The sequence below is a fragment of the Microcebus murinus genome, chromosome 10 (genome assembly GCF_040939455.1).
Source record: "Microcebus murinus isolate Inina chromosome 10, M.murinus_Inina_mat1.0, whole genome shotgun sequence".
NCBI lineage: Eukaryota > Metazoa > Chordata > Mammalia > Primates > Cheirogaleidae > Microcebus > Microcebus murinus.
Window position 1 is genome coordinate 37,592,549 of NC_134113.1, and position 13,804 is coordinate 37,606,352.

The following is a 13,804-nucleotide window of genomic DNA, read 5'->3' on the forward strand; positions in this document are numbered from 1 at the left end:
AGCATCTGGTAAAAATATGGTACATGGCAGGCACTGGATTAAATGTTGAATTTAGCAGAGAAAAGGTCTTTTCTCCTAGTTATTGCAGTAGGCATGGAATTTAGTACATCATGGTGTTCTCTGAAAAGGAGGTAAAAACAATGTTGTTTTCAGTCCCCTTCTGGAGAAGCTATGTGACTTAGGCTCTGGAGTGAAAATCCTGGAGAACATATTTTGGGCAAAGTGGAAAGCCTCAGAGTCTGCCAGATTAATTGATTTAAACAGTAATAGAAGGCCGGGCGTGGTGGCTCATGCCTGTAATCCTAGCACTTAGGGAGGCCGAGGTAGGCGGATTGCTCAAGGTCAGGAGTTCAAAACCAGCCTGAGTGAGACCCTGTCTCTACCAAAAATAGAAATAAATTAATTGACCAACTAAAAATATATATACAAAAAATTAGCTGGGCATGGTGGCGCATGCCTGCAGTCCCAGCTACTCGGGAGGCTGAAGCAGTAGGATCGCTGAGCCCCGGAGATTGAGGTTGCTGTGAGCCAGGCTGACGCCACGGCACTCACTCTAGCCTGGGCAACAAAGTGAGACTCTGTCTCAAAAAAAAAACAAAAAACAAAAACAGTAATAGAGAAACACATGTTGAGAATGACACACTGTCCAGGAATACTGAGTAGTCGTGGCCAAATGCCCTTGGGGCATTGTTTTCCCTTCAGCCACTGTATTCATAAATGTGACTCAGAAGCTGGCCTTCGGTACAAGCTTTTGTTGAGCTGCTGCTACTTCCAGCAGTTCCCAAAAGTCAGCAGGGCATTGGCTCACCACCAGCGTCAGGTAAAGAAAAGAGTTGAAAGACAGCAACATCAACAGGAAATAAAACATTTTTATTGAATATCCATGTAATAGGTTAAGTCATTTTTAACAACAATCAGAAAACTACTGTGGAATTCACTACACAAAGTGAAACAAAATTTAAACCACCTCATCAAAAAAATGAAGGTAAAATACAGCTAAAGTAGTTGGCTCGCGGGCCACGAGCCATATGGCAGAAGAAAACACCCCAACATTTCTACAAGATACAGAGAAAACCCACACATAGAAACACTCAAGCAGGCAGTAAATATACACAAAGGCAACTAGGATCTTTCTAGAGCATCGGATTCTAATACTTTACACAGCTTTGTCAGAAAGGTACATGTGGCTTATTTGAGGATGGATCTTGGTCTAAAAGCAGGTTCGCTCACATGGTATAGTACCAACTGATTCCATGGTGACAATCCCATGTCTGGCAGTGTTGCAAGAGAATGCATTCGCAGTACTTCAATACAAGAAATAATGTATATTCGGCAGCTTGAACCTGCTTGGTTTGAAGTGTTGTTTCATTGTGAAAAACTTAAAATTGAATATAGTGAAATTAAATGTCAGTTTCTGGTATTTAAGGAATTTTTAAAAGTCAATCAACTCCCTCTCTTTGGTAGGATTTGGTCCTTTAAATTGGAAAGAGTCTCACTTCAATTTTCTGTTCAAACTGATATTTAATCTCACCTTATGACTTGCATATTTTCTATTATCTGTTTTTTAAGAAATATAGACCATCACCAGAAGAAGGAGATACACTGCTTTCCTTTTGTCCTTTGTGTCTGTCCCAGTTCTACAGAGTTTTGCTATGACTGGGCTAAAAAGTGAAAGGGCTTGTCTCTTCTTTGATATGGAACAAATAATGACAGGAATTATAGTCTTACTGGGAGACAACCAACCCCATATTCAAAGCCTACCATCAACCCATTTTGAATCCTCTTGAGTTTTTAGGAAAACACGGCATGATATCCTAAAGTCTGAACATGAGGCTAATGCTTAGTTTACCTCCATTTTGTTTTGGTATTTGTGAAGACAAACTTTCACTTCAGAGCATCGCTACTATCTATGGCCTGGAAATTAAAATGGGTCACAGAAGTGAGTGGGAAAAAAGCCTAGATGCAGGGTAAGATCATAGGCTGCCCTTCCACAGAGTGGTTGTCTACTATAGTGGGAAAAAATATGGAATATTGCACAGTGCTTGACAAAATGCTGTGTGTTCTATCTACCCCATTCTATGTATCTTTCTTGTCCTATGCATAGCTTTTCAGTTCTGAATTGGTCCTTTGTAATGAGAACTGTTTGTGCTACACACACCTTGGGCAGTGCAGTAGAAGGGAATGGCAGTATTGTTACAATATCACTACAGAATAAATTGAGTGCTATCCACTGAGGAAACTACGTGTCTAAGCACACACAGCAGTCACAGTGTTACACAGAGCAGTCCTTTAAAGACTCTTATGGAATGACTAGTAGCTTCATAATAGTGCCATTTACTACGTAATAACATTGAAAACATTTAAAAACTCCTTCTAAATCAAGCATCTAGTGTACATAAGAGGTTGCTTCAGTTTTCTAGAACTTGTTCTTGGTTTTGTTTCACCTTTTTTAAAGGACAAATTAAAACTTATTTAAGTAAAAAGAGCATATAAAAGGATCACTAGCTGTCTGTTTTGGCTTAATTGAAGTGCATTCAGAACTATGGCTAATTGGTTTTTTTTTTTTTTTTCATCTTTTGATGGGATTACAATACTGTCTGTTTACCACAAAGTAATTTTGTGTAATAAGCACAGATTGCTATGTTAAAAATATTCTGCATTCCTTCTAATTTGGTTTTGTATAATAAAATATTTTGTTATAAAGTCTAATGTGCAAACCTTTCGGAATTAGTATAGGTGTGAAATCTGGAACAGAATTCACAGGATGCACATTTTGTATAAAGGTGATCATGGAGAGCTACTTTTTTCTTTTTAAATAGTCAGGCAATATTTCAGAACTGTTGACTTCTCTCCTCAGCTTCTTTCTCCCACCCCTTCCCCAAACAAATGCACGCACACACACACACACACTGACATACAAACCACCCCCACACAAACACACACACACACACACGCAGGATACCATGTTGTTACTCTATATGCAGTAATGTGAAATCACTGACTCCTGTTCAGTTGCTTCCTCAAATATAAGAGTGAAGCCATGAATTTAGCTTTGTAGGTATGTACAGACAGATGCTATTCTGGCTTGTGGCTTTGCTTCCTTGAGGTCAGCCTGGATACTGCTGCTCAGATCATGCTGTTTTGCCTGTGAAGGAATTCTACAAAATTGGATTCACCCACCAAATACATGGTGTAAGCGTATCTTGGTACTCAAATGATTCAATAGAAAGCTCAGGTTTAAGTTGTCCTTTAAGATGTCAGTTTAACTGTGCTAGTGCCTTACAAGTGGATATTTTTGCTGGAATGCAGACGATACTATATTTACCATATAATATATTATCAGCTCTCCTATATCTCAGTCAATTTACATAGTTTAAAATAGAACATCTTATTAAAAACATCTAGATATACACAGATTATGAAACACAACATACAAATACACAAACTAGAAATAAATCTTTAGCATACTGATATATACAACGGTGTGATACAATAAATAATTTCAGTCATGCTCTATCTACACATCATATTGCTTAAAAGAAGAGTAGATTTGGAGGGCAGTGGTATGATGAAGGGCTTAGGGGCTTTCTACATTTAAATTTGTGCAAATTAAAACAGGATTTGAAGTACCACTGAATTGTGTTAGGAACGCATGGCTGGAAAAATGAAAGGACCCATATTACTGAGGTATTTACAGATACTGGCTAAAGAGCACTAGGTGGGCAAATGCAGAAAGGCTTCTTTCCTTTACTTCTTGACGGCCAGCATGGCATCAACTTCCTCCTCTACCTGTAGGGTGTGCCACTGGGCGATAGGTCGCCTGGGGTTGGCCAGCATGTCTGACCAGTGTCGCAGCTCAGCGCCGGTGCTGTTGTAGCCCACAAAGACTTTGCCGATGGCATCGTTCTTGCCAATCTTGTCATAGTCCAAAACAGTTACCACCACTTGCACTTTCTGAAAGAAGACACAAAATAAATATTAATCATCTCACTCTAAAGATAAAGCCCCACTACAAAGCTTTTGAGATCTAAGGAATTGGAAATAAGAAGAATCAATCTCTAACCACCAGGAGGAGGAATAAAATGACTTGAATATAAAAACTTGAGTTGAATCTTTATTTTTCCATTACTATATCATCCTTGTTGCCATCATTACCTTAATACTCAAATGTTAATTTTTATTATATATTTTGTACTAAGTCTTTCATAAGAACTAACTCAGTAAGTGGTCTTCACGATAGATCCTATTCATATCGCTATTTTATAGATAAGAATGCTTGAAGCTCAGAGAAGTTACATTATCTGCCTGAGGTTATTAAGGAATCAGTTATTTGGTTTCCAGAGCCTGTGCTGTACCAGCGGTCCCCAAACTTTTTGGCACCAGGGACCATTTTCATGGAAGACGATGTTTCCAGACTGGGAGGGAGAGGGATGGTTTCGAGATGATTCAAGTACATTACATTTATTGTGCACTTTATTATTATTATATTGTAATATATGATGAAATGATTATACAACTCACCATAGGTTGGGGACCCCTGTATGTAAACCACCATGCAATGCTTCCTGTGTCAAGTTTATTTAATCTTTATATCCATTTGTTTCAGTTGTCTCATCTGGGAAAGTTCTGGCCTTGGTGCTCAGGCCATTCTTTTTTTGGTTATAATTCCCAGAGCAACCACGTATAATAATCCCATTTAGGGGAGGCCAGCATTTTATAAACAACTAATAGAGAATTTAAATTAAGCACATGATTGTGAGCATAAAATGTGATAATATGGTGAAAGTCTTTAAAAAATAGTAATAAAGATATTTCTTTCTCATCTATACATTCTCTCAATAAATGTTTATTGAATAACTACTATGGGTCTGGCACAGACATCAAATGGAGATAACCTTTTAAGCCACACAGGATTTACTTCAGTGATTCCATCAGACTTTGAAGATTTATTTAATAACTTACTTTTTTAAACTGACTGAACTGATGAAATCAAACTTGTACCATTATTGTATGAAAGATACTTTTTAAAAGCACATTTCAGTTGTGCTTCCTAAGTAATGAATTTGCTTAGTCAGAATATGTGATGGCTTCAATCTAGCAACTGAGTGCAAAGATAAAAGAAGAGTTTAAAATATAGTAGAATATATAACATTTGATGGCCAGAGTTAAAAGTAGCAGAAAATGTAATGAAAGCTTGGACCCGATGAAGATCCAGATGAGTTATAGACCTTTAGTGGACTTTGTACTCGGAAGACTGAATTATTGTACCAATGTACTGAGGGATGTCATTGATATATGGCTTCAGAACAGAGAAAATGATCATTTCTGAAAGTGGAATTTAGAATGTAAAATACAACACACTGGCAATAAAGGAGACGATCTTTCCTTGTGCAGCCTTCAGGGGATTCCATTGTTAAGGGAATTAACTATCCACTGGATGGTATTTGGAACAAAGCACAAGGTTGCCTTGATTCTCAGAACTTGTCCCAAGCAAATTCATCAGGGTGTAATTGCATTTCAGGGAATGGGGTGAGGGACATTATGTCCAAAGGGAATAGGGGTCTTCAGAATTTGGAGTGAGTTTTGATTATTCCATTTAGGATGCATTGATTAGTAGCACTCAAGACAAAATAGCCTCATGAAGGCATTGGATTAATTTTTCCACTGCATATATAATCTATTTCTACATTTTTGGAGGGGAAGGGTAACATTTTCATGTGCTTTTAGAAATCAGCGTATTTTGCTTCCTTCATAATATATTTCATAGGGATAGGGAAAGATTGAAGGACAGGCAGATAATCTTATAACTTCAGGATAAGGGAAACCTAAACTCCTATTTTAGTATGTGGAACACTCAATTATTTTTTCTAGGGAAATGCAAAAGCTAGAAAAGCAACCTCTTGGGAGAAAAAAGAACAAATTGATTCAAGGAGCAGAGAAAGAGGGATACAGTCAAAGGAGTTCTTCATTATTTCCATGTCTAATGTGCTCTATAGTGGGCTTCGTTTTTTCTGTTCTGACAAAATGTTATCTCCTCTAAAATGCTGCCCCAGAAACCCAATATATGTTTTGCTTTTAATGTGCTTCACTTTTATTACATTTGCATATTCTGCAATTTGTAGTTGAAAAAGGATATTTATTTTAAAGGTAGGGAATTATAGCTCAAAGGAGAAGGTTTTCAATAGGGTTTTTAATTTCAGTGCCCTTCTTTGTACTGTCTTGTGGAATTAAAAAATAAAATGCCAGGAGGTATTAGTTTCCATAGAAATAAGATCTTAGAACTTAAAAGAATTCACTGAACAAATATTGCAAAATACATTGTTGGAGAAAATTGATGTCTTAGGGGTTCGTGAGTGGGCCCAAAGCAGTGGGTCCACTGGTTTAAGCTAGTGAGCAAGTTATTGGGGACAAGGACTCAGTGTCTTCTGCAATGTCACTTACCTATATAGTTGTTGAAAATAAATATGTATAATTTTTTACCATCTGAAAATGTATGTGACAAAGGTTATATAAAAACCATGAACTGACATGAAAATGGTGGGGTTATTGGTTATTGCTGGCCATTTAAAACTGTACTGTGCGATACAGTAGCTACCAGCCATATCTAGTAGTCTTGAGTTAAGTTTAAATAAACTGAAATTAAATAACATTCCGTGGTAACATTAGTGACTGAAGTGCTTATTAGCCACTTGTGGCTACTATGTTGGACAGCATGGATGAGAAAACACTTCCATCATCACTGAGTTCTATTGGACAGAACTGACTTATATGTTGATTTAATCTTATTGGTAGATACATTTTCTAATAAAATTTTAATTGAAAAAGAGAGGACATTAGCATTGTGAATAATGATAATAATGATGTGAGCCATTTACTGTGTGTTCCTATGTGCTAGGCATGGTTCCAAGTGCTTTTATATGCATAAGCTCTCTTCAGCATGGATTCTGTTATCTATGTCAAAATATTTTATATGTGAGGAAATTCTAAGACTTTCTTTATATATAAAATTGGAATAATAATGGTGACTCTCTGATAAGGTTCTTCTAAGGGCAAATGAAATTACATGGGCAAAGTACTTAACTTGGACCAAGGCACATAATAAATATTCAACAATCGTAGCTATTATATTAGTTTTCTTCATGGAATAAAGGTGTGATTCATTCATAAGCTACTGTCTTCTAAGAATAGATGAAAAATAAATGATCAATATTTACTGACTTTTGTTATTCTGAACCTTTATAAGGTTCCATGTTGTAGGTTTGATGTCTACTTTTCATTTCTCCTTCAAGTTATGGGTAAAATTTATATCCTTGAAAATATAGACCTACAACAATTATTTAATGAAATGTAAAAATAGTGTTGCTTTATGTAATTTGACTTTCTGATATGCATTAGAAATTAGCAAAAAATGGCCCATAGGTATTGAATGTGAACTTTGGATTCTGACAGTCTAACTATGGAGATGGGGTGAGAAAATTTAAATATTTTTTTTAATTCCTAAATAATAATATCACATACTATATCATTGTGGCTACATGTAGAATCTTGTTTTGGACATATTAACCACAAGGTCTTTTTTTTCTGAGACAGAGTCTCACTCTGTTGCCTGGGCTAGAGTGCCATGGTGTCAGCCTAGCTCACAGCAACCTCAAACTCCTGGGCTCAAGCAATCCTTCTGCCTTAGCCTCCCGAGTAGCTGGGGCTACAGGCATGCGCCACCATGCCTGGCTAATTTTTATATATTTTTTCTTTTCTTTTTTTTTTTTTTTTTTTTAGTTGTCCAGCTAATTTCTTTCTAGTTTTTTAGTAGAGACGGAGTCTTGATCTTGCTCAGGCTGGTCTCGAACTCCTGAGCTGAAACGATCTGCCCGCTTTGGCCTCCCAGAGTGCTATTAGGATTAAAGACGTGAGCCACTATGCCTGGCTGCAGAGGGTCTTTTAATAAAATACTTCCTATCATCATAATTATTGTCTAGCAAATTAATCTTTATAAAAATACCTATCCATTCCAACTCAGATACAGGAAGCTGAATTTAAACAATGAAAAACACAACTTAGCCTGATTTCTATCGTTAATTATCTTTTGATAAAGATTCAACATGCTATGTATTTACCATAAACCAAAAATATTTCTCTTATGTCTATTTCTCACTCTAAAGATCTGATAAGGAGAATTACTTATTATGGCCTATGAGTAAACAGTGAAAGCCCATTTCTCTTGGCCTTTTAACCTTTGTAGATGTACTTTTTAAGTTAGCAGAGTTCTGCTCATTTTCTTTTTCCTGCTTTATTTCTGCTCAACAGCATGCCAGCTGTTTTTGGCTGATGAATCAGCACATCCTGTGCTGTACATTATATCACATCCCTCTTGATGTAGCTCAAGCATCAAATGTGCATGTGAATAAGAATGGTAGTTCTAATGAAAGCATGTGCACTGATAATTTACAAAGTCTGTGTGTATAATTTATGAGGTCTGAGGAATGAAATTGGGAAGACAAAATTATGTTTGACATTACCTGGATTTGCTCAAAAGGTACTTCAAAGCTGAATGACTCATTGTAGTAGGGGTTAAGTGTGTTCTTTTTAATTGTTGTCTTTTTCTTCTTCAGCCTCTTGCCATTCTGCATCAGATGAATCTTCACATAAGGATCTGAAAAACAGGAATAAAAACTTTAGGAGATCAGAGATATATATTTTAGACCATAATTTAGCTTATAAAAGGACCAAGTATTTCCAACTGGTAAATAATTATATAGCATATTTAGTATGTTTAAAAATTTCAAGCAGTTTTTATTGAAAGATTTTAAGTAACCTATGGGGCATGATTTTTTTTTTTTGCCATATTTCAATATTTACAGTTGGATTTAGGAAATGAGAGTAAATAGTGTGCTGGTAAACAAGTTCTTTGGAAGAAAAAAAGTCTTGACATGTTGAATTTGTCAATGTCTGTGATATAAACAAATACGCTAACCAAGGCTGATTTTAAGCCACTAGCAGTTTAATAACTGGCTTGCAAAATCCCTGAGAATGTAACAATTTGCTATTGTGAGCTAGCAAAGGACTTGCCTGCAGCACATCACTGCATGGGAATAAAACTCTTACCAGAGAGATGACAAAGGAGACATTTCATTCACTTGTTTATTCATTTACTCAACCAGTATTACTTGAGTGCCTATGATATGATAGGCACTGTTAGGCTAGGGATATAACAGTGAACACAATGGACCATGCCTGTCTTCAGACTTGTGGGGAAATAACAATGGAATTTCAGACTTGTGGGGGAAAGAGACAATAAACTTGTAAAGAAACAAAATGCACAGGACATTACAAGTTGACAAGAGTGCTCTGGGAGAAAAGAGCAGAATAGAGATATGACAGAGAAATGCCAGGGATGGTTTGGTGAATGGTAAGGCAGGAATGGAATTGTTAGATTGCTCAGGAAAGGCTTCCATGGAGGTAACATTGAAGCTGAGATGTGAAGGTTGAAGAGTGAGAAGAGGCCAGCCATCTGTGTGTGTGTGTGTGTGTGTGTGTGTGTGTGAGAGAGAGAGAGAGAGAGAAAGAGAGAGAGAGAGAGAGAGAGAGAGAGAGGCCTGAACATTCCTAGGTAGAGAAGTATTTCAAGTGTTCAAGGAAAAGAGAAGAGGCCAGGACACACAGAATAATGAGAAAAGGGGCAGAAAGATTCCCTGAGCAGGTACCCTAAAGCCTCATTAGGCAAAGTTAAAGTAATAAGTCATTGGAAGGGTAAGACAATTCCCATTTGTAGCTCCCATTACTAATGGATAAATGACATACCTTTAGGTCACTAGAAACCAATGCCCAGGATGGAAAGAAAAATCTCTACTGTTTTCTTAAACATTTTCTATTTCATATGTACTGCAGGTTTGTTATAGAAAAAAAATCCGAAAGCAATGATAAACAAAAAGAGGAAAAAATTTAAATTCATGATTTTACTGCCCCAAAATAACCACCGCTAAGCCTTCCAAATTTTCTCTCTTCTCTTTCGAAACATGTAGAGCTGTGAGAAACTTTACAGATAATCTACCCTAATGCCTGCATATTTTTAGAAGAGAAAACTGCAGATGAAAAGAGGTTGTTTTTGTCTTCCTCTCCCTATTCCCAGTAGAACATAACTCCTAAGAGACAGACACCTTGTCTGTCATAGTCACCATTGAATTCGCTAAAACAGTGCCTGGCACATATTCAATTTCTGCTGAATGAATAAGTGGAACTTATTTAGGGCTTCACAGTGAGTCTCCTGACTCTCAGTGCTGTCTTCTTTCCACCACCCCAAAGCCCATGTTACTTGGATATGTGTCGTTTGGAAAAAAAATTTTTTTAAATGCTACATGCAATCAAGGGTATCATAACGAAGATTTTCATCAAGATGAAGAATATATTTAAAAACCAGTCCTACAGATGAGAAACCAGCTCCATCAACTGAATAGTTAGTTTAAAAAATCTACTATAAATAACTATAAATGGAGGAAAAAAATCTTTCACTGGGAATCCATCTTACTGTTTACGGCCGATGTTGACTTTTGGTTCAGAGACCTTGTCTGTTTATAAAGTTCCCTAGCTCCCCGCCTAACCTCTTGCGCTTTTACAAAGACAGTTAAACCTCTGGTTGCTGCTTGGCACCAACTAATACCTTTATATACAATATATGCCTCCTACGTTGCAACTTCACCTACCTAAGGCATAGGTTATGAAGCCCTGTGACTATTTATTGATTCATGCAACACAATAAACTATAAGTAAAATCCTTGCACATCTGCCACTGGAGTAAGCAAATTGAAAGCCCAACAAGATAATTTCAGATTTTGCTAAGAGCTCTGTTGTGATTAATGCCTTGAGGAGAACAGGGTAGTTTAGAAAGGGTGGTCCGGAACGTCCTCATGGAGGAGCCAATGTGTGAGCTGAGAACCGAGTGACTAGAAGGAGCTAGTCATTTGAAGATTTGGTGGAAGCTTCTACTAGCCAGAAAGAGCAGTACCTGCAAAGGCCCTAAGGTGTACCTCCTCCTGCCTGTTTGAAGAACAATAGAAGACAACGGGGAGAGAGGTAGGTGCTGAGGTCAGAGAGGTAATGAAGGAACTATTGATTTGTTCCTTTTATAAGCAGAATCTGCTAATTCTGACAATGATTTAGACTTATTCTAGAATTTCATGATAAATAAAAGAGAGAACAGAGGATTTAAAGAGGAGCAGGTCTGGAGCTGCTATCAATGGGTAGTCTCAGTCTTTGCCTTTGCAGATTCACCGTGCTACAGGTACCAAAGCAACTTACTTTGCAAGCAAAATACCCCTATTAATCATAACCAAGGAGGGCAGTAACTATGGCTCTTATTCTTTATCAGCATTTTTGCCTAGATAAGCCTTGACTGTCCAAGCTTGATATGTTATATACCTGAGATGGGCACATTTGAGCACCTTCTTGGCCCAGCAACCTGAAGTCTTAGATTGCTTCTCCATTTCCTCCAGTTTTCTCCATTTTCATCTAGTCCTTGATTGACTTGATTTTTGAAGTGTCCTCTAGTTCTTTCATGCCACTAAAGTCTTGCCCTCAACTCTGGTACCTTTGGAGATGTCACTAATCTCTTGCTTAGCTCATTAGTAACTTTTTCTGGGACCTAGACCTTGCTCCTATCTCCATAACTAGTGACTGAATTCTCTAATTGGAAATATACCCACCTAACTATGAGTCACACCTGTGCTTTAAGGACTTTTTTTAAAAGTAAAGGTCACCTCTCCTGCAAAATAGGCTTCTGTGTAATTAAATTTGTTCTGTTTTAGGGGCTGTTCTGCAAGCAAATCCTTGTCAGTTCAGAGTTTCTTGGTGGCTTAGAAGTTCTGGTGATTGCATAACTAGACACAATTTTATGGAAATAATAAATTAAGCGGTAATGGGACTCACTGATGTTGCCCTTGCTTTTCTTGAGAACAGCTGCTAGATACCATGCATGGTATCTAAACATCCATTAGGTTTTTGGAAACATGGAGATAGCATGGGGAAAAATGCTAGCTACAAAATTGGGCTACTATTCCCAGGCACTCTCTAACTCTGTGGCTGCATTGATTCATTCTGTTCCCCCAAACAAGCACTCATGGAAATCTTCATCATCTAAATAATGATAATCCTTCAACACCATTTAGATAATCCCTGTTGCTATTGAAATAGGTGTAAGACTTGGAATATGTCATTTCTTTTATTTATCTTAAAAAAATAGTAGAGTTCCTTAAAGCAACAACTTTGGTAGAAAGGAAGTCTCTTCTCTGATGTCTGTCTAGTTTTTAATAATGTATGTCTAACATTTCACTTCTAGAAAATGATGAACTGGGATCAGAAATAAGGTTCTTCGCTCCCAATAATATGCTGCAAATACAATGAATGCAGATTCATTGCCTCATTTTGGATAATTTTCAGGTCTCTCATTTGGTTTTGCTATCAGTGTGGCACTGCTATTCTTCACCCACCATTATCAGACTTTCTTTTCATCTGAAATCAGCCTAGCTGGACTTGATCTCCTTTCTGTAATAATAGCTATTATGACTTTGAGGATTTGCAGGACACTGTAATAAAGTCATCTTCAAACTTTGATATGCTGACAAGCCTTTTTGATATAGCAAATTGGTTTTTTTGCTCCTAGTAGTCATAATTATGGTAGGCAGAATAACAGCTTTCCCAAAGATGTCCACATCCTAATCCTTGGACCTGTGAGTATGTTACCTTGTAGGCAAGAGGAACTTTGCAAATGTGATTAAGGCTAAGGATATTGAGATGAGAAGATCATCCTAGATTACCCAGGAAGGGTCAGACAGGCTACCCTACTGGCTTTGAAGATAGAGGGAGGGGCCACAAGCCAAGGAATGTGGGTGGCCTGTAGAAACTGAAAAAGACAAGGAAATGGGTTCTCACCTAGAGCCCTGCTGACACTTGATTTTAGCCTAGTAAGACCTGAGTCAGATTTCATTTTTATAGATCATTTAAATAAATTAATTTTTTTAAATTGGCAAATAAAAATTATATATGTTTATCATATATAATATATTTTAAAATATGTATATATTGTGGAATGGCTAAGTTGAGCTAACTAACATATGTATTATTTTACATACTTATGATTTTTTTGTGATAACACTTAAAATCTCATAGCAATTTTCAAGAATACAATACGTTGTTATTAAATATAGTTGCCACATTATACAATGGATCTCTTGAACTTATTCCTGTTATCTAACTGAATGTGTCAAACTTCTAATCTATAGAACTATAAGATGATAAATACATGTTGTTATAAGGCACTAAGTTTGTAGTAATTTGTCAAAGCAGCAATAGAAAACTAATACAACAACCAAATTTGAAGAAAGGATTCTATTAAATGTCTAGCAAGGTCTAAGGATTAGAGTCAAGTTTTAATAGGTTTAGAAATGATCTTTTGGAAAAAATTGAAATTATTTCCATTTTTCTAAAAATGATACCTGTTCTTCAAAGCAAAAGCCTTCAAAACTTTTTTTGTTGAGACAGGATCTTGCTCTGTTGCCGGGGCTAGAGTTGCAGTGGCATCATCATAGCTCACTGCAAACTTAAACTCCCAGGCTTAAGAGATCCTCCTGCCTCAGCCTCTGGAGTGGCTGGGACTACATTTGTGATCCACCATGCCTGGCTAATTTTTTAACACTTTTTATAGAGATGGGGTCTATGTTGCTAAGGCTGGCCTCCAACTTCTGGACTCAAGTGATCTTCCTGCCTTGGCCTCCCAAAGTGTTAGGACTACAGGCATGAGCCACTGTACCTGGCC

General features: G+C 37.0%; 1 protein-coding gene across 3 annotated transcripts in view; it reads right to left on the reverse strand.

Annotated features, from left to right (window-relative positions):
* Positions 1–851: 851 nt before the first annotated feature.
* The window catches only part of SYT1 (synaptotagmin 1), a 521,150-nt gene continuing 508,197 nt past the window's right edge, over positions 852–13,804 (reverse strand). For all 3 annotated transcript variants that reach the window (XM_076007147.1, XM_076007145.1, XM_076007146.1), the window contains 2 exons: positions 8,517–8,650; positions 852–3,954 (listed from right to left, as the gene is read on the reverse strand). In XM_076007147.1, the coding sequence (XP_075863262.1) occupies positions 3,748–3,954; positions 8,517–8,650 (341 nt within the window). In that variant the 3' untranslated portion in view covers positions 852–3,747. The remainder of the gene's footprint in view (positions 3,955–8,516; positions 8,651–13,804) is intronic.